Consider the following 25,744-nt stretch of genomic DNA (forward strand, 5'->3'; position numbering starts at 1 on the left):
AATGTTAATTTGGGGTTCAGAAATTAGAGACACTTTGTCTATTCGGGGATCAAACACTTAACTTTGGTCACTTTTGTATTCTGTCATGAACTTTAAAGCTGTGTCACTTAGGATACTCTTGGCTATAAGTAACCGAATACCTGACTGACAGTGGCTTAAGCCAAATTAATTACCCCATATTGTAAGAAGTCTCGAGGTATGGCAGTTTCAGGTATAGGCAGTAGCTGCTGAATGTCCTAAAGGACTCAGACTCTTTTTATCTCTTCATTCTGCCATCTTCAGCATGTTGGCTTTTGTTTCTTAGACTTGTGCCCTCATGGTTGCAAGTGGTTGTCTCAGTTCCAGACATCACAACTTCTTATAACCATGTTCAAGTCAAGCAGGAAGGAGAGCGAGGGAAAAAGGCTCTTATATCAGGAAACAAAGTGTTTCCCAGCCCCCCAGTAGGTTTCCCCCTTATGTCTTATTGGCTAAAATTGTGTCACATGGTTATCCTTTGCTACAAGGGGCATTGGGAACTTGACTTTTCACCATCTATTTTTGGAGCTGGGAAAGAGAAAAGGGAGTAAATAATGGCTGTTGGGAGCCAGCAAACTTTGTCTGCAGCACCAGCCGCAGGCTCCATTCCTGTGAGTCTAGATGCTCTCCTCAGTCTTAGCATCCCTTTCTTTAAAAAATTTTTGTTTGTGTTTTTTAATTATACAAGTAACACATGAGTATATCATCATTGTAAAAGATTCGAACAATACCATTCTTTCCTAAGTCTTCTTTTTCATAATGGAAAACAAGCCGACTGCTGCAGTTAAACCAAATGCTTACTGTCTGTCCTTTCAATAGGTTTTGGACTTTTCCACTCAATTATTGGTTTCCTTACCCCTTTCCCCGACAGCATTCTCATGCCTCTTCCTCTTCCCATCCGGATCCTAGCCTTCCCTCAAAACTTGGCTCCAGTCTCGCCTCCTCACTGAAGCCTTCCCTGATCACCTCAGCAGATGCCATCTTTCTGTCTGCATAACCCTGATGCTTATATTGTCCAGACCGCTCATTTACTACCTTATTGCCTGTGTTATGTTTCACATTCTTTGTATGTGATTGTGACCTTCCCCAGCTGACTGGGAAATTGATTGCTCTTTGGGTTGCCCTTTCTTATCCAGGGCAGACCCTTAATAGGTGCCTGTCGATTGCCCCTATCTACTTGTAGCAGCCATGCCTTAAAAACTAGAGGGGATATTCACAGCTTAGGACAAGCGTCTCTGGAATTAGAGTCTCGCTTATGTCTTCCACTACTGCTGTGGAACAAAATATTCCTTATTTTAGCAATAGTGAACATAAAGGAGGAAGAAAGTCATTTGCTTTTGTGGCTTAAATAGGTTATAAGCCTCTCGGGATGCGTGGTTTATACAAAGCGGCCAGGACAGCATGAAGACGTTACCATGCAAGTTGTGACTCAAAGCCTCTCTGTGGCCTATTGTGCCATGCAGAGGGACATTTCTCTTTTCCTTGTTGGCATCCAGTTTGGCTTTTTCCGGAGGCAGCAGATTTTTCTCTGAGCATTCATCAGGCAGGACCCCTTAGGAGACCAGGCTTCCGACAACAGGATTCCAGATAGGCAAGTGTACAGGGACTTCTTGGAGTTCTTGGGCCGTTTCCTGAGCAGTTTATCCTGTTCCTGCAGTTGTAGAAGGCAGAGCCAGCTTTGTCGGGGGGAATTCCACAAAGCAAAGGGAAGGGAGAGGTGGGCATTTTTACTCCATCATTAACCAGGCCCCAGGATGCCCGAATTTGACCTCACAACTCCACTGTGACAGAGTGACCAGATTGGCTGTTGAAGACCACACAGATTTGCTTTCTTAACTATGTTTTTGGCATCCCAAAGGAGGGAATGGTCACAACTGCTAGCGTTTTGGGGAAGATCAGGTCAGTTCGCATGGCTTAACAGTTAATTTAGGCTGTCTTTTCTTCTTCATCTGAGTTTGGTAATTGAAACAGAGATGTTGTTTTATCATTTCTAGGACTGTTTTCACCCCATTTCTGTGAGACTTTAGTCATTTATTGCTCATCTGTGTTCATGTTCATATTTAATATCTTATAAAAGGCACCTGAGTGGAAGCTTTCCTAGTTACCAGGGAAAGTACACCCTCTTTTCTTTTATTGTTAATTGAAATTTTTACTGAGGTAATTGTAAATTCACATGCAGTTATAAGAAATAATTCAGAGAGATCCTGTGTACTCTTTACCCACTTTCCCATTGATAACGTTTTGCAAAACTATAGTATAATAGCACAACCAGATTAGCATTAACACAATCCATCCATCTTATTCAGATTGCCCAAGCTTTCCTTGTACTCGTGTGTGTGTGTATTTAGTCTATATAATTCATCACAGGTGAGGGTTACTGTGACCACTTCGACAGTAAAGATACTGAACAGTTCCGTCATCGCAAGGATCCCTCCTGTTGCCCTTTTCTAATCACACCCACCTCCTTCCCATCAACCTCCCCACTCTGCGCCCCACAATGTCCGTAACTCCTGGCAACCACTAACCTGTTTTCCATTTCTAAAATTTTTTTACTTTGAAAATGTTGCATAAATGGAATCATAAAGTATGTACCTCTTGGGATTTTTTTTCACTTGGCAGAATTCTCTGGAAACTTATCCAGGTAGTTGCGTGTGTCAGTTGTCCCTTCATTTTCATTGCTGAATAGTATTCCATGTTTGTACTACAGTTTCTTTAACCATTTACCTGTCAAAGGACATCTGGGCTATTTCCAGTTTTTGGCTTTTGGAAATAAAGCTGCTATGAACATTCATGTGCAGGTTTTTGTGTAGACATGTGTTTTCATTTTCTGGGATACATGCCCAAGAGTGCAATTGCTGGATCATATGATAATTGCATGTTTAGCTTCGTAAAAGAACTGCCAAACTATTTTCTCCCAATTGGTGGGTTGTCTTTTCATTTTGTTCATGGTTTCCTTTGCTTTGGAGAAGCTTTTTAGTCTGATGTAATCTCATTTGTTTATTTTTTCTTTTGTTTCCTTTGCCTGTGTAGACATGGTATTCGAAAAGATACTGTTAAGACTGATGTCAAAGAGTATACTGCCTATGTTTTTTTCTAGGAGTTTTATGGTTTCAGGTCTTACATTCAAGTCTTTAATTCATTTTGAGTTAATTTTTGTGTATGGTGTAAGATAGTGGTCTAGTTTCATTTTTTTGCATGTGACCGTCCAGTTTTCCCAACACTATTTATTAAAGAGACTTTCCTTTCTCCAGTGTATGTATGAGCCAGATAGAGAAAGACAGACACTGCATGATTTCACTCATATGTAGAAGATAAATAAATGCATGGATGAGGAGAACAAATTAGTGATTACCAGAAGGGAGGGGATCGGGGGAGGAGGAAAGGAATAAAGGGGCACATATGTGTGTGCCGGATAAAAACTAGACTGTTGGTGGTGAACATGGTGCAGTCTATACAGAAACTGATCTATAATAATGTACATCTGAAATTTACACAATGTTATAAGCCAATATGACCTCAACAAAATAATTTTTTAAAATACTACCAAACTATTTCTGAGAACAAATGTATCATTTTACATTCCCGGCAGCAGTATGAGTGATCTAGTTTCTTTGCATCCTAGTCAGCATTTAGTGTTGTTGCTATTTTTCATTTTAGCTGTCTAATAAGTATGTAGTGATATCTCATTGTGGGTTTAATTAGCATTTCTTTGATGGCTAACGAGTTGGATATCTTTTCATGTGCTTATTTGCCATCTGTGTATCCACCTTGGTGAAATGTCTGTTTATGTTTTTTGCCCGTTTCTAATTGGATTTTTTTTACTGTTGAGTTTTGAGAATTCTTTATACATTCTAGGTACTAGCCCTTTGTCTAAGATGTGGTTCGCACATATATTTTCCCAGTCTGTAGCTTGTCTTTTCATCCTAACTGTCTTTTGCAGAGCAAAAAAGTTTCCAGTTTTGATGAGGTCCAATTTATCAATTTTTTCTTTTATGGATCATGCTTTTGGTGTTAAGTCTAAGAACTCTCTGTCTAGCCCTACATCCTGAAGATTTTCAACTATGTTTTTTCCTAAAATTTGTATAGTTTTACATTTTATGCTCAAGTCTGTAATCCATTTTGAGTTAATTTTCATATAAGGTATGAAATTTAGGTCATGATTCATTTTATTTTGCCCATAGATATCCAATTACTTGAGCAGCATTTGTTGAAGAGGCTATCTTTCCTTAGTTGAATTGCGTTTGCACCTTTGTGAAAAATCATTTGAGCATGTTTCTGTGGGTCTCTTCCTGTGTTCTCTATTCTAGTCCATTGATTTATGTGTCTACCCTCTGCCAAGGCCACACTGTTTTTGTTAATGTAGTAATATAGTAAACCTTAATATCAGGTATACTGATTCCTCCCACTTTGTTCTTTTTTTGTCAAGAGTCCTGTTTGTCTAGAGCCTGTACCTTTCCATATCAATTTTAGAATAAGCTTGCCTATGTTTACAAATAACTTTGCTGGGATTTTGATAGGAATTGCATTAAACCTCTAGATCAATTTAGGGAAAATTGGCATCTTTACTATGTTGAGTCTTGCAATCTGTGAACACGCTATGTCTCTCCATTTCTTAAGGTCATCTTTGATTGTTTTCATCACCATTTTGTAATTTTCAGCCTGCAGAGCCTGTACATGTTTTGTATTTCATTTTCTTTGGCGTGATTGTAAATGACATTGTGTTTTAAATTTCAATTTCACATATTCATTGTTAGTATATAGAAATGTGATTGATTTTTGTGTGTTGATCTTGTATCCTTTGACCCTGCTGAACTCAATTATTAGTTTAAGGAATTTTGGGGGGTAAATTCTTTTTTTTTTCACATAGACAATCTTGTCATTGCAAATAGAGGCAGTTATATTTCTTCCTTCCCAATCTGTCTGTCTTTTATTTATTTTTCTTGCCTTACTGTACTGGGTAGAGGTTCCAGTAATATGTTGGATAAGAATGATGAGAGCAGACATTCTTGCCTTGTTCCTGATCTTAGGGGAGGAACTCTTAGTCTTTTACTGTTAAGTATGATGTTAACTGTAGGGGTTACTGGAACTTCCATCTTGATTTATTTGTAGTGTTTTGGAGTGTCTCTTAGTCTAGTTTTCATAGTGGTTTATCTGGATATTACAGTAAGTATATGTGACTTATATAGACTGAAGTCTGTTGCTGTTCCTGTTTTGCTGCTTCAAATAAAGTACGGAAGCCTCACTTCCATTTAGGTCCCTCTGCCTTTCCCACTTTTAAATATCATTGTTATGAATATCAGGTTGTTATAATTTTTGTTTCAATGCGTGCTCTTGTGGGTTCAGGGACCGTTGATACAGATGTTCAGATTCCAGTCCTAAAACACACTCAGCAGAACTGCACAATCACCACGCCCTCCCACTCTTGGGATTCTGTCATCTACTGTCCTCACGGCTTTGGGCCAAGACTACCTTTGAAAGTCTTTAGCAATTCACTAAGTATCGTTGGAAGCTGTGCTGCCCTTATATCTCACCCCTCCACTCTGACCCAGGATTTTTGAATCCATAGGTCTTACCCTGTGTGGTCCACGGTCCCTAAGGCCCACAGACTCTTTGCTGGGGGGAGAGGGAAGTCAGACATGAGTGTTGTACTGTGTGGCAGGTGCTTTGTTTTCTGATGCCACCTTCTTTGACCATTAACTTGCATCAGATGCTGCTACAGCCGGTGTGTTATTACAGGAGTGCTGAACTTGGGTGTTCCAAGGAGCTCACTTCACCCTACCCCCTCCTGACACCAGCCCGTGCACATGAACCTCTGTCCCATGAGCAACTCCCTGGTTTTACCTCGAGGTAGACTTTCCTCCATAATATCCGTAAAGAAGGTTCTGGGCCAGGTCTTGAACTCCTGGTTTCCATCTCCAGATGTACTGCCCATGTGTATACAACTCATAGCTACCTCTACCTTTCTATTCTTCTAGTCTTATCAGTGGAACCAGTTGCCCCACTTCATAAATTTTAGAATTAATTTCAAATAGATCCCTTAAGTCCGTGAAGGTGATAAATTTTATTCATATTTGTTGTGCTCAAAGTTTGAGAAGAACTTTCTTTTTCTCATTGTATAAAGAAAATTACCTTTTAGATCACTTAATAATCTTATCTGTAACAAAGAAAAAAAGCATTAAAACACAGCTTTTAGAGACTAGTTGCATTAGTTTGTAATGCTTTCTGCTTCAGGTCATGGAATACCTGACCAATAGAGGCTTAAACAAGCAGGAATTAATTTTTTTTCCCAAGCAGGAAGTCTAGAGGTAGGTGGCTGCTGGCATACGTTTAAAGGCTCAACTTTGTCTGAGCCAGCACCTCTGTAATCCTCCCCACCTTCCTGCCCATGACCCCAAGGTGGCTGCTGTAGCTCCAGGCATCATGTATACATCTCAAAGCAGGAAGAAGTGAGCTAGGGACAGTGTCACCTGCATTTGTCCCTTGGCTCAAGAGGATGGAGTCTTTTCCAGAATTCCAGAACAGACTTCTGAAAAGGAGGCAGAGGAAACAAGTTTAATGTTTAGCCTTTGCTGACTTTTAAGTGGAGACCGGCAAGGGAGAAGGAATTTGAGAATGGGTGTACTAATCAGCTACAATGAACTGGTGATTTGAACAGACTTTGGGAGAAGTCTTTAGAATTCTTTGTATTGATTGGTGCTTTGAGTTGAATTATTTAGAGAAAAATATCCGAGTCTTCTGAGGAAGGGGCTGCACATCTCTCTAGATCGTATTGATTTAGATTTTATTTTCCACTATACTGATTTAAATACATTATGAAGTATCTAAAGCCAATCTTACTGTTATATTGAGTTGATGGGTAAGAATCATGAGCACAACACTTTTCCAAGTTAGGTTTGGAAAGGGAGGAAAATTAGCTTAAAAAGTGTTTGACGTTTTCTTTGACATGGCTTTTTTATTTTTACATTTGGGGTTTCTTTGTGAGTGATTTAGCTTTATTAATAAGTAATGATAGCTTTCATGTTCTTACGGTCCTGAGCTCTCAGATCCCACTGTACCTGAGGCAATTTTGTTGTTATTTTCTCTGGGAGGTTCACAGTATTTGCTGAATAACTTATTTTTCTCTATGAAAGTACAGAAAAGAAGAAAAGAGAAAATGAATTTCTAAAATAAATATGATATGAAGGGAGAAAAAAACTGTTCATGGAAGGGAAGCAAACCAGTTCCAAACCTGATCAGGCAGCGATGTCTAAGAATGATAGTTTTTGGTGATTCTATATCATATTTTCCATTAACCTCAAAAAGTAGTTTGAAAAGTAAGTGTTGTCAACGTACATTGAAATATTAAATATTAACTGGCTTTCTCCAGTCTCCAAATTTCCAGTAACTGCTAGTGGCTGTAAAAGGGTTTCTGCGACACTCTCTAATACCTGTCCTGCTTTTAAGAGATTGAGTCTAGGTTCAATTATCTGATCTATTCCCTCCCTTCCAGGTCATGGAGGACATTTTCATTATTATATTCGTCAAAACAAAAGTATTAATTCAACCCTGATGACTTAACCAAGGGGAGGTCTGTTACTTTTCTCTGAGAGGGCACAAACAGTGCAAAGCCTAATGCCTAAGGGTTCAGGCATTGAGTTTGCGTCCTGGATTCACCACTGATACTGGTTGAGTGACCTTGGGCAAATTACTTAAACTCTCTGTGCCTGAGTATCCCCATCTATAAAATGGGGGTGATGAGAACGCATACTCAGGGATTTTCTCTGAGAGTTTAAAGAATTTAATGCTTCTAAAGTACTTAGAACAGTGCTACGTATGTGTTACACATTTATGGCTACAGGAATGATATTCACATCTGTAAAGATAGGCTTCTGGCTCATGGTGGCCCCAATGAGCCGTCAGGTTCGTACCAAGCAGCTTACTCTTCCTGCCTTTGTCGTATGGTTGTCAAGCATCTGGGCTTTGGAGTGTAGCCTAGAAAGAAACAAAGAGACTCTGACGTGCTGCAGCTCTGAAAGAGACATTATAAACGGATAAACAGCTCCTCATGCTGATGACGATAGCCTGCTTTTCAGTTTGGGTTAGCTTTACGTTTTCTGTAGTGGCTCTGACAACTTATTGATTATTCCTTAATCAATCTAAACATGTGATAAAATTTTTCTTCCAATCTTCAGCAACAATGAAGGAGTGGTAGTATCAGCTATTAATTTGATGCGAAACATCAAGGAGAGCCTGGATTTGGCTTCTCTTTTTGCAACAGTGGTGCCATAAGTGGGATAGGACCTAGGGAGTTGAGATGCCACGGAGCACTGGATCTGGGGATAGTGTGTTCCTGACTTTATCATTTGCTAAGACATTTGCCTGACTTCTTTGAACTGCGATTGAGCAGCGTTTCACAGTTACGAGGGCAAAAGGCAGGCTGACCTGTGATCCTAAGAGATTATAATGGCAAATCTCTTGTGTGTGTGTTGGGAGGGGCACACACTTGAAACAGGTGCCTTACACACTTTTACATCACACCAAAGAAATCCTCAAGCAATTAATTTCTAAGGTATAGGATTTTGAATTGAAGTTTCAGGTTCATACTCTGATAGTGCAGAAATGGAATTTGCATGCTATGCTGATAACAATAACAATAGAAATTGGCGTGACTGAACTTTAAAGAAGTGTGTGTGTGTTTTGTGATTTCGAGTTTGAATGTGTGAATTCACAACTCACAAACCAAGAGTTTTGGAAAGGTTTTAGTAGTAGTTCCTTTCATGCTGAGAATATTCTTTTTAAGAATTAGGTCTGGCTGATTTTATCTTATTTAACAAAAGAATTGGAAATACTTAACAAGTACCTAGCTAATGCTCTTTGGATAGAGAAATTGTTCATCAATGTAGCAGGAACTTGATTGAACTACTTTCTGAGTTTTATATACTGTAGTTTCTCCTCAATTTTCACAGCATTGATGGATCTTATATTTAAAATAAAAATGCCTTGTCTGATATTCATAGTCATTGTCACTAGCTGTACAAAGATGTGCTGACGAGTTCATAGCAGTTGTGTATGTGTGTGTGTATGTGGGGGGCAGCAGGCACACCTTTTTTGCCCTTTGCTTCTTCCAGCCCCTTCTCTTCCTCTTGTTGCTGTGGTGGTGACCAGGAAAGGAAGGGCTCACCTTGCTGAGGGCACTTCAGGCTCAAACCATTGCTTTAGTCTCCTTCAGAAATTTCAGAAATGAGACACTCTGCGTATGCGGCTGTACCCATGCTTGGGAGCTGCGGCAATACGTAAGCTAAGGAGCCAGGTGATGGAAGTACTTCATCTACCTTACTGTCCACCCCCCCAGCGCCCAAAGTGGAAGTGAAGCTGGCATGAAACTTTTAAGTCACCTCCCATCACTCTTCCTTTCTTAACACATCCAATCACACATGTTGGTTTCTTTGTCTGATGTCTACTATAGCAGTGCTACTCAAAGTGTGGTGTGCATTTGTGACACTGGGGATCTTCAGAAACTTATATATAGCAATTTGCCATTGCCATGATATCCAGGGGTGTGATCAGTGGGGCTTGTAAGTTTTTATGTCTTTGTTTTTATTTCAATTTTTTGTAATTAATTTTATTGTATATTACAAAAGTATCAATCTGAAATGATTTGAGGAAACAAACAACCAAACTCGCCCTTCCTCAAAGATAGTTTGAGGGTCCCTGTCCTATAGGATGCCCCTTCCTTCCCATTCCCATCGTTGTCACCCTTGTGCGGGCCTTTGTCACCCTGTGCTTCCTCGGCTGCCCTAGCAGCTCGCCTAGTCTGCCTACCTCTCACCTCTCATTCCAGTCCATCACTGGGTGCAAAGAGGTGGATTAATACCCCCATTTCTGGTACACTATCATTATTGATCTGTGCAAGGTCTCTCTCTTGTTTGGTGTATTTGTATTCTTCATCATTCTTAATGTCATTCCTTCTCCACTTTATATAGGCTCCCATACAAATGTCTTTGGTGTACATTCTTGAATCTGTGTGTGTCCTTGTAAAATATGTAGCATTGTTGTTTTTAAAAAAATATAAATGATATTGTGTGCTATAGATAACATTTTTTTCAGCCAACAATATGTTTTAAGGATCTGTATTGCTATATGTACGTCTTGTGCTATGGACTGAATTGTGTCCACCCCAAATTCATGTGCTGAAGCCCTGACTCCCCAGTGTGATGGTGTTTGGAGATGGGGTCTCAGGAGGTAATTAGGTATATATGCGGTCATGAGGGTAGAGCCCCCATGATGAGATTAGTGCCCTCATAAGAAGAGACATTAGAGACCTTGCTCTCTTTCTCACTGCCGTGTGAAGACACAGTGAGAAGTTGGCAGTCTGCAAGCCAACAAGGGAACCTTCACTGGGCAGTGAATTGGCCAGCACCTTGATCTTGGACTTCCCAGCCTCCAGAACTGCGAGAAATAAATTTCTGTTGTTTGAGTCACCCAGTCTGTGTTATGTTGTTATGGCAACCCGAGGTAATACATCTGGTTTATTGCTTCTAAGCAGTGAGGTGAAGTAAACATCCACCATAGTGTACTTATCCATTAAATCATATTTTCTTTTTTGTTCTAGCAACGAAGATATCTAAGTCGCCCCCAACTTCTCGCAAATACCATGACACATTCTCATACATATCCATTTATTTGCTACTGTGAGAATTTCTCTGAGATGTGTATCCAGGAGTGAGATTCTCGAATCATAGGGAATACACATCCCTCGTTTTGCCAAGTAGTACCACACTGCTGCCCAGAAAGATGGTTAACTCTCCCATCAGCGAAGCATTCGAGTTCTTGTTTCCCCACATCCACTTATACATTTGATATTATCTAGTTTTCTAATTCTTGGCATTCTGATGGCTATAAAATGTTTTTCAGTCTATCTAGAAGATTGTCACCCCAGACAGTCTTTCGTTATGTTTCATCCTTGCTCAAGGAGAGTTTCAGATGTATATATGGTATTTAAGTGTGAGGCCTTCCGTAATATAGACCTCCTTACATATTCTACCCTATTTCACCCCTCTTCCAAACCTGAGCTTGTCCTTTTGATTAGACTCGCCCCTCTCTTGCCCCTCACGCTGGGTGCTGTCGGCTCAGCTCCAGTGCATCACTCATAACCCTGCCCGGAACACCCTTGCCTCTCCTCTCCTGTCTAATTCATCCCATTGCTGCAGGCCCAAGAGAGTACCCAGTTACCCGCAGCACCTTAACGCTACTACTCCAGCCCATCAGCCTATCACTCTGGGCAGATAAACTTACCAGAGCTTACAGTTACGTGAACTTAGTTAGGTTCAGATGCAGGCTCCACTAGTTACCATGTGACTGTGGGTGTGCTAGTCTACCTCTCTCTAACTTGGTTTCCTCATTGGTAAAATGGCAGTAGTAACACTTATCAAATAGTTCTGTGATGGTGAAATAGACAATGTATGTAAAGCCCTTAGTAAAGGGTCCAGCTCATAGTAAGTGGTCAAAATGTACTGTTTTCTAGTTGTTTTATATTTCTAAATCTTGCCCCATCAGCAAGAACGCTGGTTTCTTCTTAGGGCAAGGGCTGGGTCTTTTGTTTATTTTAACTAGTATATCTGGCACAAAACTAGGAATACAGTAAATGCTTAATAAACATTTATTTGTTTGACCTTAGGTGAGTTTGTGATTACCTGAAATTACTTGCTTTAAAAGAGGGAAGGTTAATTTTTATAAAATTCTATGTTACTGCATCATTCATTTTAACCAACCCAACTTTTGTTTTGCTGTGGTGATCTAGGACTGACTTGTGGCAAGCTGAGTGTGTGTGTGAGTGTGTGTGTGTTAACGAGGAGTAGCGGGCTGGTGGAGGTGGTGGCAGTGGATCCTCTGAGGGACAGAGCCAGGCTGCAGCTCACCATCCTAACCACTGCCTCTAGCTTTCCTCCCTTAGCCTTCGAGCTGGGCTCTTCACCTGCCCAGCGCAGCTCTTCTGGCCCTGGCTCCCCTGGGCAGGGCTGCTCACGCCCTTCCCCGTTCTTCCAGGCTGCCTTCACTACAAGAGGAAATGAAGTCGTTTCTTTTTTTTTAATATTGAGTATTATATTTTTTATTTTTATTGAGGTATAATTGACATATTAGTTGCAAGTGTCCAGTGTAATGATTCAATATTTGTATATATTGCAAAATGATCACAATTAAGTCTAGTTAACATCTGTCACCACATAGTTATAAATTTTTTTCTTGTGATGAGAACTTACAAGATTTACTTCCTTAGCAACTTTCAAATGTACAATACAGTACTATTAACTATAGTCACCACGCTGTACATTACATCCTAATGACTTATGTTTTCTAACAAAGTTTGCACCTTTGGCTCCCTTCATTCATTTCACTCACCGCTCCCCCCCCCCCCCCCACCTCTGGCAACCACCTATCTGTTCTCTGTATCTATGAGTTTTTTTTTTTTCTTAAGGATTTCACATATAAGTGAGATCATGTGGTATTTATCTTTCTCTGACTTATTTCACTTAGCATAATGCCCTGAAGGTACATCCATGTTGTCACAAATGGCAAGTTTTCATTCTTTTTTATGGCTGAGTAATATTCCATTGTATCTTCTTTATTCATTCATCTATCAGTGGACACTTAGGTTACTTCCATGTCTTGGCTATTGTAAATAATGCTGCAGTGAACACGAGGGTACGTATATCTTTTTGAATTAGTGTTTTCATTTTCTTCCAATAAATACCTAGAAGTGGAATTGCTGGATCATATAGTAGTTCTATTTTTAATTTTTTGAAGAACCTCTGTATTGTTTTCTATAGTGGCTGCACCAATTTACATTCCCACCAACAGTGCACAAGGGTCCCTTTTCTCCACCAATACTTATACTTATCCTCACCAATACTTATTTCTTGTCTTTTTGATAATAGCCATTCTAACAGGTGTCAGGTGATATCTTATTGTGGTTTGGATTTGTATTTTCCTGATGATTAGTGATATTGAGCATCTTTTCAAGTACCTGTTGGCCATCTGTATGTCTTCTTTGGAAAAATGTCTATTCAGATCATTTGCCCATTTTTTAAATCAGATTGTTTGTTTATTTGCTGTTGAGGTCTATGAGTTCTTTTTATATTTTGGATATTTGCCCCTTATCTGATATATGACTTGCAAATATTTTCTCCCATTCAATAGGTTGCCTTGAAATGAGGTCTTTTTGACCCTCCTCTCAGACTTCCTGCCAATGCATTCTGTTTGCAAGAGGCTATTGCCTTGGCTGTATATCATCCTGGCAAAGTGTTAAAGTTCAAGCAGCAAATTCAGGATAATGGTTACCTCTGGAGAGGGAGACAAGGGGGTGAACTCTGAGAGAGGGCTTCAGTTGTATCTGAAGTGTTTTATTTTTTTATGCAGGGCTGTGGGGGTACATGGATATTCATTGTATGATGTATGATATTTGTTGTATTCTATATCATCATATTATCATGGATATTATATTATCTTGAATTGCTGCTTATCATTTGCATACTTATATTATCCATAAATAATACTGTATTTTTGAATATTTTCAGGCTTTACATATGTGGAATTATCAAATTTTATGTGCCTTTCTACTACCTATTTTTTTTTTTTGGTTGACATTTTTTGAGACTTGTCCATATTGATACATGTAATTTTCAACCTCTATTAATATTCCATTTTATAAAGAGAACACAATTGAGATATCTTTTCTGCTATTGACGGACGGTTAGATTGTTTCCTACTTTTCACTCTTACAAACACTGCTGTAATAAATAATCTGAGGTATAGCTCCTCGTGTACCAGGGCAAAAGATATTTAGGAGTGGACTTGCTAGGCGGTAGGGCATACACAGCTTTCACTTTGCTAGGTATTGCAAATCTTTCCTCAGGGGGATTTTTCTGCTTTACTTTCCTACTAGGAGTGCATATGATTTGATGTGGGCCCACATCTTTGCCAGCCCTTGGTAGCATTATCTGGGCTTTTCCTTCTCTGCCCAGATGCCCAGAAAAGGTGGGAAAGGAGTAAGGAAGAGGGAGGTCAAGGTTCTCCATTTAGGAGGAGGATGTCAGCTCTGAGGAATGAGCTATTACATTTATTTTAATGAGGCAAGGATTTTATTCTCTGTTTTGGTGAAAATAATGTTTGGACTTCTGCAGGAAAACTGTTACATTTTTACTTGAAGTAGAGGAGGGTTTTTTTTCCCCCTATTTGCATTCTTGGCAAATAAGTAGAATAGACCAATTAGCAAGCTAATGTTCTAAACGTTCACTTGCAGTAATAGTTATTTTTAAATGTTTTAAATAGCATGGAGTGTTGGGTTTATTCTTATTAAGCTTCCAAAGTTTTGAATTTGTGAAAATGAATTTAAAATTTGACAACTTTATGGATAAAGATTGATCATAATTATTTGCCATTCTAATATGCATTTCGTAATGGGAAAAATTAACGATGAGAAATGTGTTTACGTTTGAAAACAAATAAGAAAAGTCATAAAGAGTAACTTTGGCCATTCTGTGTTGTCTCTTGTGTTCACAGGTGGGAAAGGAGAAGTTCCACAAACCTCAACATTGGGGCTTTTGCAACAATGTTAGGATGTTGATGAATGAAGATAAACCCGGAATAGGTGGAGAACTGTGTCTCAGGCAAAAGAGGAAGCCTAAATACAGTGCATTTCTTAAAGAAATGGGAATTGACGCACCCCCCTGGGTAGCTTTTGATAAACAGGTAAGTCACATGACATTGAGAGACGTGCAATCTTAAAATGTTACATGTAATAAGTATTAAGTAGATTTGAGAAAATGAGTCCTCAATGTAAATGTTAAGGCTAGTTCTCCTGAAAAGACACATTTAAGAACAAAAGTACCCTAAACAAAGAAAAGTTATTCTTGCTTCTGTTTCTGACCAGGCACATTGGTTGTGGGCGCCAAGTGTTCACCTTTCTTAGCTAATGCTTATTAACCTTTCTCTCATCACTTCCCCTGGACAGGATAATCTGTCCTTCTATAGATAACTAAGAGTTTGGTCAGACTGTCACTTTTGCTTAGTGAGTTGCCATTAACCAAATAAGTTTGTTTGATTCTGAATGTGCCATTAAATAGCAACAGAAAGATGCCCTCACTTCTTTTCTCCATACCAATTATAGTTCCCCATTCCTGAGGACCAAAGGGTGACATGGCAAGAGTTGCAGAAGTGAAGGAAAGAGATGCCATTATTAGACAAGAGTCTGAACTTTTTAATGTATATGTTTGTACGCATAACACACACACATACTGGCATGTTGACAGTTGAAAAAGGTAATCCATTTGAATATCTTAAAAAGGGACTAAGATCAAAGGGAAAAAAAATCCAAAGTGACCATATATTTTCCATAAGGCAGCTATATGGATATACTGTGTTTATCAGACAACCCTGTATCGCAGCCCCGTGTTCTGTTCTTCGAAAAAGAACCCGTTATTAGATTATTTAGATCTCGTAACTAAAAAATAATTCAGGTCTAGATAAAGAATTCAAACCTTAGTATACTGAGTTTACCAGGTGGTTTTTAGCAGCTTTAACATGGACTGGTTGACAATACTTTGATTCCAATTAAATTGGCTTCAAATTTGGTAGAAGTGACATATCCCAGGTCGTCTGGGTTAAGGTTGATCAATGAGAGCACATGTTCTTTTTAAAGCCCAGTTCTGACACTTATGGAGATCTAACAGACGGCAGGGAAGCTTCGTTCCCGGGAAACCATCTCGACTTTGAACATGGACCAATATTTCTCTTTTTTAAATTATTTTTCAGTGCCCTGCTCAGTGCTGGACCCAGAGTTCAGAAACAGTTTCTGGGCTGACTTACTTGGGTAGATCACACATGGTTTCCTGTTAATATCAGTCTTATAGGTGTTTACACATCATCATTCTAGAATATTTAACTTGCAAGGGCCAAAGAAAAGATTCTATTTTTACTTCTTGTGATAGAAAGAGCATATTGACAATAGTTTAATCTACTACTGAATGAGTAATGTTGTAGGCCACAATATATAAACTATCCTCTTGCATTTAAAGTTGAAAATTCATCTTATTTCATGTTTTTCTCAGCATTTAATATGTGCCTTTCAAGCCTGTTTTGCAGCCCTTTAATTACTTATAAAATTATGTAGAATATTTTATGAAGTTGGAATAATTTTATCTTCAAACTACTTGAGAAAATGAAGAGCTTGCTCATTTCAGGCCTAACTAAATGCAACATAATTCTTTCAGTTATTTTGTTGGTCAACTTCAGTTAAATATTCATTGAGCTTTAAATGAGACACTAAGACTATGAAATATTTATGTGCTCTGATGAGATTGTGAACTACACTGGATCCTGGTTAAAACCCAGAGCAATTTAGGAAGGGCTTTCTACATTCATGGTTCAACAAAACAAGTCAACACCTGTTAATCATTTTTCTTAAAAATGAAATCTTTTCAGCTCGCTGCCAGTTTTGCCGATAGCTTTGAATTGTAGCAGTATATTTAGGGTTACATTCTCAAACAACACAAAATAGAAATAAAGGCAGTTCTTTGGAAAGTGTATGAAAATTCATGTTTGTAGTAGATGCTCTTGGTGCCCACCTCAATCCACGTTAGGGGTAGGGCACCCGTTCCTCCCAGCTGCAGCAACTACTGGAGCAAACAGCTCACACCTGTAACCCTCTCTGGAGCGTTGCTCTTGGCCAGTGGGCATTGCATCACCCAGGGAAGCCTGGGAGGCGACAGTAGCCCCTTCACCACGACGGGAGGCAGCCGCTGACCCATTTGTCAGGAGTAAAAAGCTGAGCTTCCTCAAGGTGGGGCAACTCTGTATGGTGATTTAGGCCTATAGCCCTTGTGCATCAGGCCAAGGCAAAACTTCATGTGACAGTGCATCCTTGCTTGGCTCATTCCCCTTTCCTTGGCTGCTCCCCTCACTCCCTTACAGGTTTCTCCCAAGAGTGTGCCCTTAATAAATCACATGCACCTACAGCCCTGTTTCAGGCTCTGTTTCTATGGAGCCCAACCTAAGACAACATGCTGGTTTTTATCCTTCATTCTAAAAGCGACCATCAAAATGCTCTGCTCAGGCAGACTATCAGATTACAAGCAGAGAAGATGCTCTTTGCAATCACCAAAAAGAGCCAGCATTTTTTATCCTGCATGGCCCCCACGAAGCAGCCCTGGTGGTCTAGTGGTGAAGATTCCATGCTCTCACTGCCAGGGTGGGGTGTTTGTTTTGATCTGGGAACCACACCATCCGTCAGTTGTGTAACTGTGGTGGCTGCATGTTGCTGTGATGCTGAAAGCTACGCCACCAGTATTTCAAATACCAGCAGTGTCACCCATGGTGGAGAGGTTTCAGCAGAGCTTCCAGACTAGACAGACTAGGAAGAAGGACCTGGCCACCCACTTCTGAAAAAATTGGCCACGAATACCCTATAAATAGTAGCCGAGCCTTGTCTGATAGAGGGCAAGAAGGTGAGGGCATGGTGCAAAAGACCAGGTAGGATTCGCTCTGCTCTCCACAGGGTCGTGAGGAGTGAGAATCGGCTGCATGGCACTGACAACAAACAAGTGTCCCCCAGACATTTGTAACTGTTTATCTTTTATTCACTCTCCCCTTCATTCTTATGGAGAGGGCACTAATTTTGTTCTGTCTGGAGTTGTGCCCACTTAAACATGTTCTCCCCCCAGGCTCCTTGCATCTAGGGCCAGCCACATAACTCATTTCTGGCCAATGATATATGAGTTAAGGGTTATTGGGTGGGAATCCTGGGAAAGTTATATTTTTAATTAAAAGAGTCAGGCTCAGCTGGCGCATTTTTCCTGCCCTTTTCCCTACCTTTGTTTTCCTGTCTGGGGTGTATAATTCCTTGGGGCACAGCAGCCATCTTGTGAGTGCAGAGGAGATGAAGGGAATCTAGGGCCCTGCTGGCATTATGAAGCCACTATTTCACGCCCAAGCTGCCTTTCTCTGGACTTCTTGTTATATGAGAAAAATTAGCCCCTGGTTCTCAACCCACGGAGGCCTTTGGAAATGTGTGGAGGTGTTTTGGGTTGTCACAATGACCAGCAGCAGCCCTGGACTAGGGTGAGGCAAATGAGGCACTTGCCTTGGTTGCAAAATTTAAGGGATGCCCCAAAACTCAGTAACCGAGCTAGATAGTTTTTAATGAAGTCCCTTTAAAAATCAAAATTAATGTAAAAATTCATGATGAACAAAATACCAACATTTTCAATAAAGACAGGATCAGTAATAGTGCCAAGTTGAGCCGTATTAGAGCCTGAGGCGAAAGGAAAAATCAGTAATACTGATTGCATCTTTGTTTAACATTCTGGCATTTCGATATTTTGTCGACCATGGATTTTTTGCATTAATTTTGATGTTTTAAATCACCTCGACCTGGGGCCAGCCTTGACCTGGAGGTGCTGCTGCTATTGAGTAGCTGGGGGCCAACTGTGTCTTTTACATCCTGCAGTGTGGGGAGGGCCGCCCCACACTGGGGAGAATGTTCTACTTAAAATGCTGATACTGCTGCCATTAAGAAACATAGTCCTACTTTCTTAAAACCTCTGGCATTGAGAGGATTTATGCAGACAGCACCGACCCCCAAAGATGAGTTATTTCATTGAATTCATTTAAATATAAGCAAGCACATATTCACTCACAGCAGTTGGTTCCAGTCATCAGCCCAGCACCTCCGTGAGAAAGAAGCAGACATGGATGATTGTTCTCACTCTATAAATGAGGAATCATTCCCAAGAAGTGGGACAGGGGCCAGAGTTCTGAGGCTGCATGTTGGAGGCACTGGAACTGTCTGTGTGATTGTGGTTTAGTCACTTTACCTCTCTGAGCCTCAGTTTCCTTGGCTAGCTGATCTCCAGTGTCCTTTTACCTCTAGCAGTCTATGCCTAAGACTTTAGTCTTAGTCTATGACTAAAGGCAAATTCAGCTAGTTCATCCTAGAACTGAGCCCAGACCCTGGATCTCCTGGCCTGGGGCTCTTTCTAATTATACCAGGCACCTACTGCTTCATTATTAATTGAAATTTGGCATGTAGTAGTTTATAATATGCTGCTCTTGCTATCATATATGATCTATCATTAGCTGCTTTTATGAAAAGTCAGACTAGTTAGAAAAATGCAAATGACTGAATGTTTTTATATGATTTATCTGGATGTTATGCGCCATTTACATAAACTCTACAATTATGCTCTCATTTCTCTTCATTTGTCAGTGGCTCCTAGTTAGCCTAATTTGTTTGCTATTTTGCAAATGACTCTATTATAGTAAATGGCAGGATAAAGGTTGATCCTATGGGGTATGCATACATTTAAAAATATTATTTTGCTTTTTCCATCTATTGTAAACATAATAATTATAATCAAAACTACTGACCACAGAATTAGAATTTTAATGACTTTGCATTCATTGATATTGGATTTGTGGTGAGCTGATTATTTATGTAGTACTGTGTGAATCTCTATGCTTTGAACAATATAAAAATAAATTTTTTAAATATAATTTGATCTCTTGGGTCACCTTGACTTTTTTTTAATTGAAAAAGTTGGTTTCTTACTCACTGCAGTGAGGGAGAATACATACCCTAAGTAACCGTGGGATGTCTAAGTAAGCAGGTGTTAAAAAAGACTTACTATAGGATTTGGGCTTATATTAGGTAATTTTGGGGAGGGCTTAGGAAGTGGGGCCTTGCTCTGGATTGGGTGCTATCAGGAAGTGGGGGTATGATTGTATATCATGATAAATGTCATTTATAATGGAGCGCAGACTAGAGGGAGGCTACAGCTGTAATTGGGAGAGAAGCAGCCATCACTTTTCTGAGCTAGGAGAGGGGGACGTTTGGCATTTTGTGGCTTGGACAGTATTCACGTTCTGTCTGTGTTCAGATGTGATTATGGAGTGGTCTTGTTTTTGTCTTGATCCTTTGAGGTCACAGAGTGGCGTTCTCTGAAACTGTTCATGTTCAAGAGGAGAACACCCAGGCCTGCCTGTGGCTGCCAGCCCAGCTTGTAGCAGCACCAAGGCCAGCGGATAGTGCCAGGCTGGCTCCTGGATGTCAGGGGCTGCTTTTCTCTTCCCACCCAATACCAGCCAAAACTTTAAATTTTCCTGCAGGGGGATCAAGGAGGATCAAGTACATTAGAATTTCAAATGATTAGCAAAGAACAATACATGAATTCAGATTCTTGAAGTTTTGCCTAAAGCCAATTAGGAAAGTTATAAAATATAATAATCAGAGTATGTAAAAATAAAATAGAATTAAAATTTTAAAAATACCTGGAAAACATGCCAGATATTATACCTTTAAACCATATCCAAAATTTCAAGTGAAAATTTTTCCATAGGTTTATATAATTTTCAGATTATCTGAATCCTGTTAGAATCATTTCATAAAAGACATCAATATAGGTAATTATAACACCATGTAATTACAATACATTGCAATTTAAATCCCATATTTTACATCACAATTATTTAAACCTTCAGCTATTTAGTTTTAGAGGAAAAATCAAAAGGCTTGCCTGAAATCAACCTGTTATGCCCCAAATTCCCAACTATGTGTTTCTGCATTTATCACTAAGAGTAAAACACAAAATTGCATTCTTTAAATTTATGTTAAAATGGCAGAGTTTCCAATTTCATCATACAGTATGGATTTTTCTAATCTCTTGAAATTCAAAAGGCATGTAATAAAAAATAATCCCCAAATTTGGAATAAATATTTTTGGAATTAAAAGAATGAGATTCACAAATGAGTCTTTTAGCAAAGAAAAGATAGTTTTCCTCCTCTCTTTTCTAAAACCTAGAACTTAGTTATTAGACAAAATTTTAAGACCCTCCTCTCAGGCCTAAACTTTTTATCAGTAAGTAGGCCTGTGGTTATTCTCATTAGCCCAAAGTTAAAACTGTCTTTCTGAGCTTAAACTCAAGTAGATACCACTACATACCTATTAGAATGGTTACAATTTAAAAAGACTGACAATACCAAGTGTTGGACAAGGATATGGAGAAACTGGAACTTTCATACATTTCTGGTAGGATTATAAAATGATACTGCCATTTTGGAAGACAGTTTGGTAGTTTCTTAAGTAGTTAAACCTACACTTACCACATGACCCAGTAATTCCACTCCCGCATATTTTTCTAAGAGAAATTAAAACATATGTTCACACAAAAACTTTTTTTTATTGTGGTAACATTGGTTTATAACATTATATAAATTTCAGGTGTACATCATTATATTTCAATTTCTGTGTAGATTACATCATCTTCACCACCCAAACACTAATTACCATCCATCACCACACACGTGTGCCTAACCACCCCTTCCGACTTCTTCCCTCCCCCTTTCACCTCTGGTAACCACCAATTCAATCTCTGTTTCTGTGTGATTGTTTGTTGTTGTTTTTATCTTCTACTTATGGGTGAGATGATATGGTATTTAACTTTCTCCCTCTGACTTATTTCACTTAGCATAATACCCTCAAGGTCCATCCACGTTGTCACAAATGGCCAGATTTCACCATTTCTTATGGCTGAGTAGTATTCCAATGTGTATATATACCACATCATCTTTATCCATTCGTCCCTTGATGGGCACCTAGGTTGCTTCCAAGCCATGGCTATTGTGAATAATGCTGCAGTGAACATAGGGGTGCGTGTATCTTTACACATTTGTGTTTTCATATTCTGTGGATAAATACCCAGCAGTGGAATAGCTGGATTGTATGGTAGTTCTATTCTTAATTTTTTGAGGATTCTCCATACTGTTTTCCACAGTTGCTGCACCAGTTTGCACTCCCACCAGCAGTGTATGAGAGTTCCCTTCTCCACATCCTCTCCAGCACTTGGTGCTTCCTGTCTTGTTGATTATAGCCATTCTGACAGGAGTGAGGTGATATCTCATTGTAATTTTGATTTGCATTTTCCTGATAGTTAATGAGGTTGAACATCCTTTCATGTGCCTGTTGGCCATCTGTATATCTTCTTTGGAGAAATGTCTATTCAGATCTTTTTCCCATTTTTTAATTGGCTTGTTAGTTTTTTTGTTGTTGAGATGTATGAGTTCTTTATATAGTTTGGATATTAACCCCTTATCCGATATATGGTTTGCAAATATCTTCTCCCAATTGTTAGGTTGTCTTTTCATTTTGTTGATGGTTTCCTTTGCTGTGCAGAAGCTTTTTAGTTCGATGTAGTCCCATTTGTTCATTTTTTCTTTTGTTTCCCTTGCCCTGTCAGACATGGTACTTGAAAATATGCTGCTAAGACTGATGTCAAAGAGCGTACTGCCTATGTTTTTTTCTAGAAACATAGAAAAATGGTTTTAGGTTTTCCGTTTAAGTCTTTAATCTATTTTGAGTTAATGTTTGTATATGGTATAAGATAATGGTCTACTTTCATTCTTTTGCATCTTGCTGTCCAGTTTTCCCAGCACCATTTATTGAATAGACTCTCCTTTCTCCATTTTATGCTCTTGACTCCCTGGTCAACAGAGGTTTTTAAACATTTTAAGATGTTAGAATTGTTCATATCTTTCTACTTATTTTAATTATGCTCCTCTATTTAAATACCTGTTCTGGCTATGGCATTCATTGTGCTGTTTAGTGTGGTAATAGTTCTTTTAATAAAGAGGAATCCCCAGGGACACATGTCATTTTCATAAACCTTTTATCAGAGGTATAAATAATTGAGGGAGCATGGTTGTTCATTCTAGGACATCAGAAGTTGGGAGGTGGCAGGGAGGGCATGAATGCCACATTATTCAAAGGAAGGCAGAATGCTTCTCTCCATTCTTTTTTCAATGTTGTCCCTTTTCCTATTCTTTTGTCCCCATCTCTCAACCTCCTTATCCTTTTCTCTTCTATCCTTTTGACCTTTTCTCTATTTCATTTTCTTGTTTTCTGGACTTTGTCTCTTTATTCTTATTTTCTTTACTTTCATCCATTTTTATTCATCTTCCATTGTGAGTGCCCTTTTTAACTTTTTTCCCTTTCCCTACTTTGTCTTCCTCTGTTTTGGGCCTTGCAGTTGCTGACTTCTCTTCTTAGGAGAGTATAACCATCATTATCATCATCATCATTATCCTTATTATTGCCAGAGTCTTTTCCCTTCTCTTTACCCCTAGGGCTGGGCCCAGGGTGCTTATGTCTCCTGAAATGGAGTGTTGTTTGAAATGAACTGTGTGTACAGTGGTCGTGGTGTCCCTTGGGAATGTGGTCCTCCTGCAAACCCCCCCTAATGAGAGGCTCTTTGGTGTAGTGGAGAGAGCAAGGCTTTTCAGTCAGACAGATAGGTTCAGAACCTGGATTTATCATTTATTACCAATTTCATTTTGGCTACGTTTTTAATCTCTCTTGGTCTCAATTCACTTATCTGTCAAGTAAATAACAAACCCAACCTTAGAGTTACTGTGAGCATCAGGTGGACAATGCATGTCAAGTGCCCCGCTCATGGTAGGTAGTCATGAAGAATTAACTCTCCTCCTTTGCCTAAGACTTGCCTTCTTTTCTTTTCTCTCTCTTTTTTTTAAGGTATGCTTTTTGGTGAGGAAGATTGGCCCTGAGCTAACATCCGTTGCCAATCTTCTCTTTTTTGTTTTTTTTCTAACTGAAACCCCAGCACATAGTTGTATATCCTAGTTGTAAGTCGTTCTAGTTCTTCTGTGTGGGATGCTGCCACAGCATGGCTTGATGAGTGGTGTGTAGGTCTGCGCCCAAGGTCTGAACCGGTGAACCCCAGGCCACTGAAGTGGAGCACGTGAACTTAACCACTATGCCACTGGGCCGGCCCTGGCTTATTTTGTTACATGGAGTAGAGAGCGTGGTGTTCCTAGGGGAAGTGAAGCATCAGCTAGGATTATCCCAGTCATCAGCTGTGCTGCAGGATCCTTGAATTTTTCTTTGGCACAAATTCTGGCATATTCCAGAAGAATATGTTTGGAGATACTGCCATTGAGACCAGTGAGTTCTAAAAAGTAGCCATTAAGCTATCGATGCATTGCTCTTCCCGATTGTTCCCCAGTGTTCCATTTATGCTGTGGGTATTAAGGTAGTTTAAAAAAGTCTTTTATTATTTAAATAAGAGATTTTGTCATGTCTTTTCTATTTTAGCAAATTCTCAATGGTCTTTTAGGAGGAAGGATGATAAACAACAACCTTTATTATTATTTTATATTTTCATTATTCAGAACTAATAGCAGTCAGTAATACACTACTATAATTAGGTTTACATTTTGATTATTTTGAACTTGTACTCAAAGATTTTATACCATCATCATCTAGGTTCTAGAAACTTCATGTAGGCCCTTTTATGTTTAATCAAAATTTTACTTCTGTTGCAGGATACCCTGTTCTTTCTCTCCTTTTTAGCTTAATATATGAAATCTGTTTTCAGTATATTTTATTTTGGGGCTGGCCCCATGGCCAATTGGTTAAATTCATGTGCTCTGCTGTGGCGGCCCAGGGTTTTGCCAGTTTGGATCCTGGGTGCGGACCTAGCACTGCTTGTCAAGCCATGCTGAGGCAGCATCCCACATAGTAGAACCAGAAGGGCCTACAACTAGAATATACAACTATGTACTGTGGGGCTTTGGGGAGAAGAAGAAGAAGAAGAAGAAGGAGGAGGAGGAGGAGGAGGAGGAGAACGAAAAAAAGATTGGCAGCAGATGTTAGCTCAGGGCCAATCTTAAAAAAAAAGAGTCTATTTTATTCTATCTTTCTCTGGTTCTACTTGTTAATTTTTCATCTAGTATTTCAGGGCATTTATTTTGCGTTTGTGTTTGATTATCAAAAATAAAACTGTATTTTCAATTCTGGTCTACTTGGCTTTTACAGTCAGCTTTATTAATTGAAGCTTTGGTTCTAACCGATATGTAATGGGGATAATATTATTAATGTGTGTTCCCAGCTTTCTCCTTTTCCCCATGCCCTGCATGCTGAACAAAGATTTGTTTTTGTTCACTCCATTTTCCCCCCTCCTTTATCTCCTAAGGATTCTTCTGAATTTTTCAGTCCGATTCTCAGGCTTTGGGGGATGTAGGGAAGGGAGAAGGGCTGGAGAGAGGTGGGGGGAGAAGAGAGAGATGGGGAGAGAGGAGAAAGATATAGACAGAGCCAATGGTGAGGACATGTGAGACTTGTGAGAGTCGAAAAAGAGAGGAAAGGCATTTTTTGGGAATTGTAGATGTGGAGTATATACTGGATCACCTTTAGAGTTTCTTCTACAGAGTTTACTTTCTAAAATGTTTAGAATCCTTTGACCTAACTTTGCATGGCCCAGAGACCACCTATCTTTCGGCTCTTGTACCTTGCTAATTTCATCTCCTCTGCTCTCCGTTCCCCACTCAGCCCTTAGCCACACAGAATGACTTGCAGGACCGCATGTACCATACACTAACTACCATGCTCCCATAACTTTGCACATGCTGTTCCCTCTGCAGAGAATGCCTTTCCTCACTTGTCCACGTGTGCAGTTCTTCCTCCATCTCTCAGCCTTGAAGACCTGTTTCAGATGTCACCTCCACTGTGATGCCTTCTTGATGCTCTCAGGTGGTTCAGCACTTGCCTCTCTTACTGGAGCCTTTTCAAACTCCTGTTAGAATAGCCCTATTTTCGCTGTGTCCTCCACTGAGCTGGAGTGTGGTAGAGATTTTGTGGCAGTTAAGGAGATAATAGTTAACTTGTGGGCTTTGAAGCTAGGC

The 25,744-nt window shown here is 39.6% G+C and overlaps 1 protein-coding gene across 4 annotated transcripts in view; it reads left to right on the forward strand.

Moving 5' to 3' along the window:
* EFHC2 (EF-hand domain containing 2) overlaps nt 1-25,744 on the forward strand; it is a 179,716-nt gene that overhangs the window by 9,328 nt on the left and 144,644 nt on the right. For all 4 annotated transcript variants that reach the window (XM_046672652.1, XM_046672650.1, XM_046672651.1 and 1 more), the window contains exon 2: nt 14,557-14,745. In XM_046672652.1, the coding sequence (XP_046528608.1) occupies nt 14,557-14,745 (189 nt within the window). The remainder of the gene's footprint in view (nt 1-14,556; nt 14,746-25,744) is intronic.

Source organism: Equus quagga, chromosome 10 (genome assembly GCF_021613505.1).
Source record: "Equus quagga isolate Etosha38 chromosome 10, UCLA_HA_Equagga_1.0, whole genome shotgun sequence".
Lineage (NCBI taxonomy): Eukaryota > Metazoa > Chordata > Mammalia > Perissodactyla > Equidae > Equus > Equus quagga.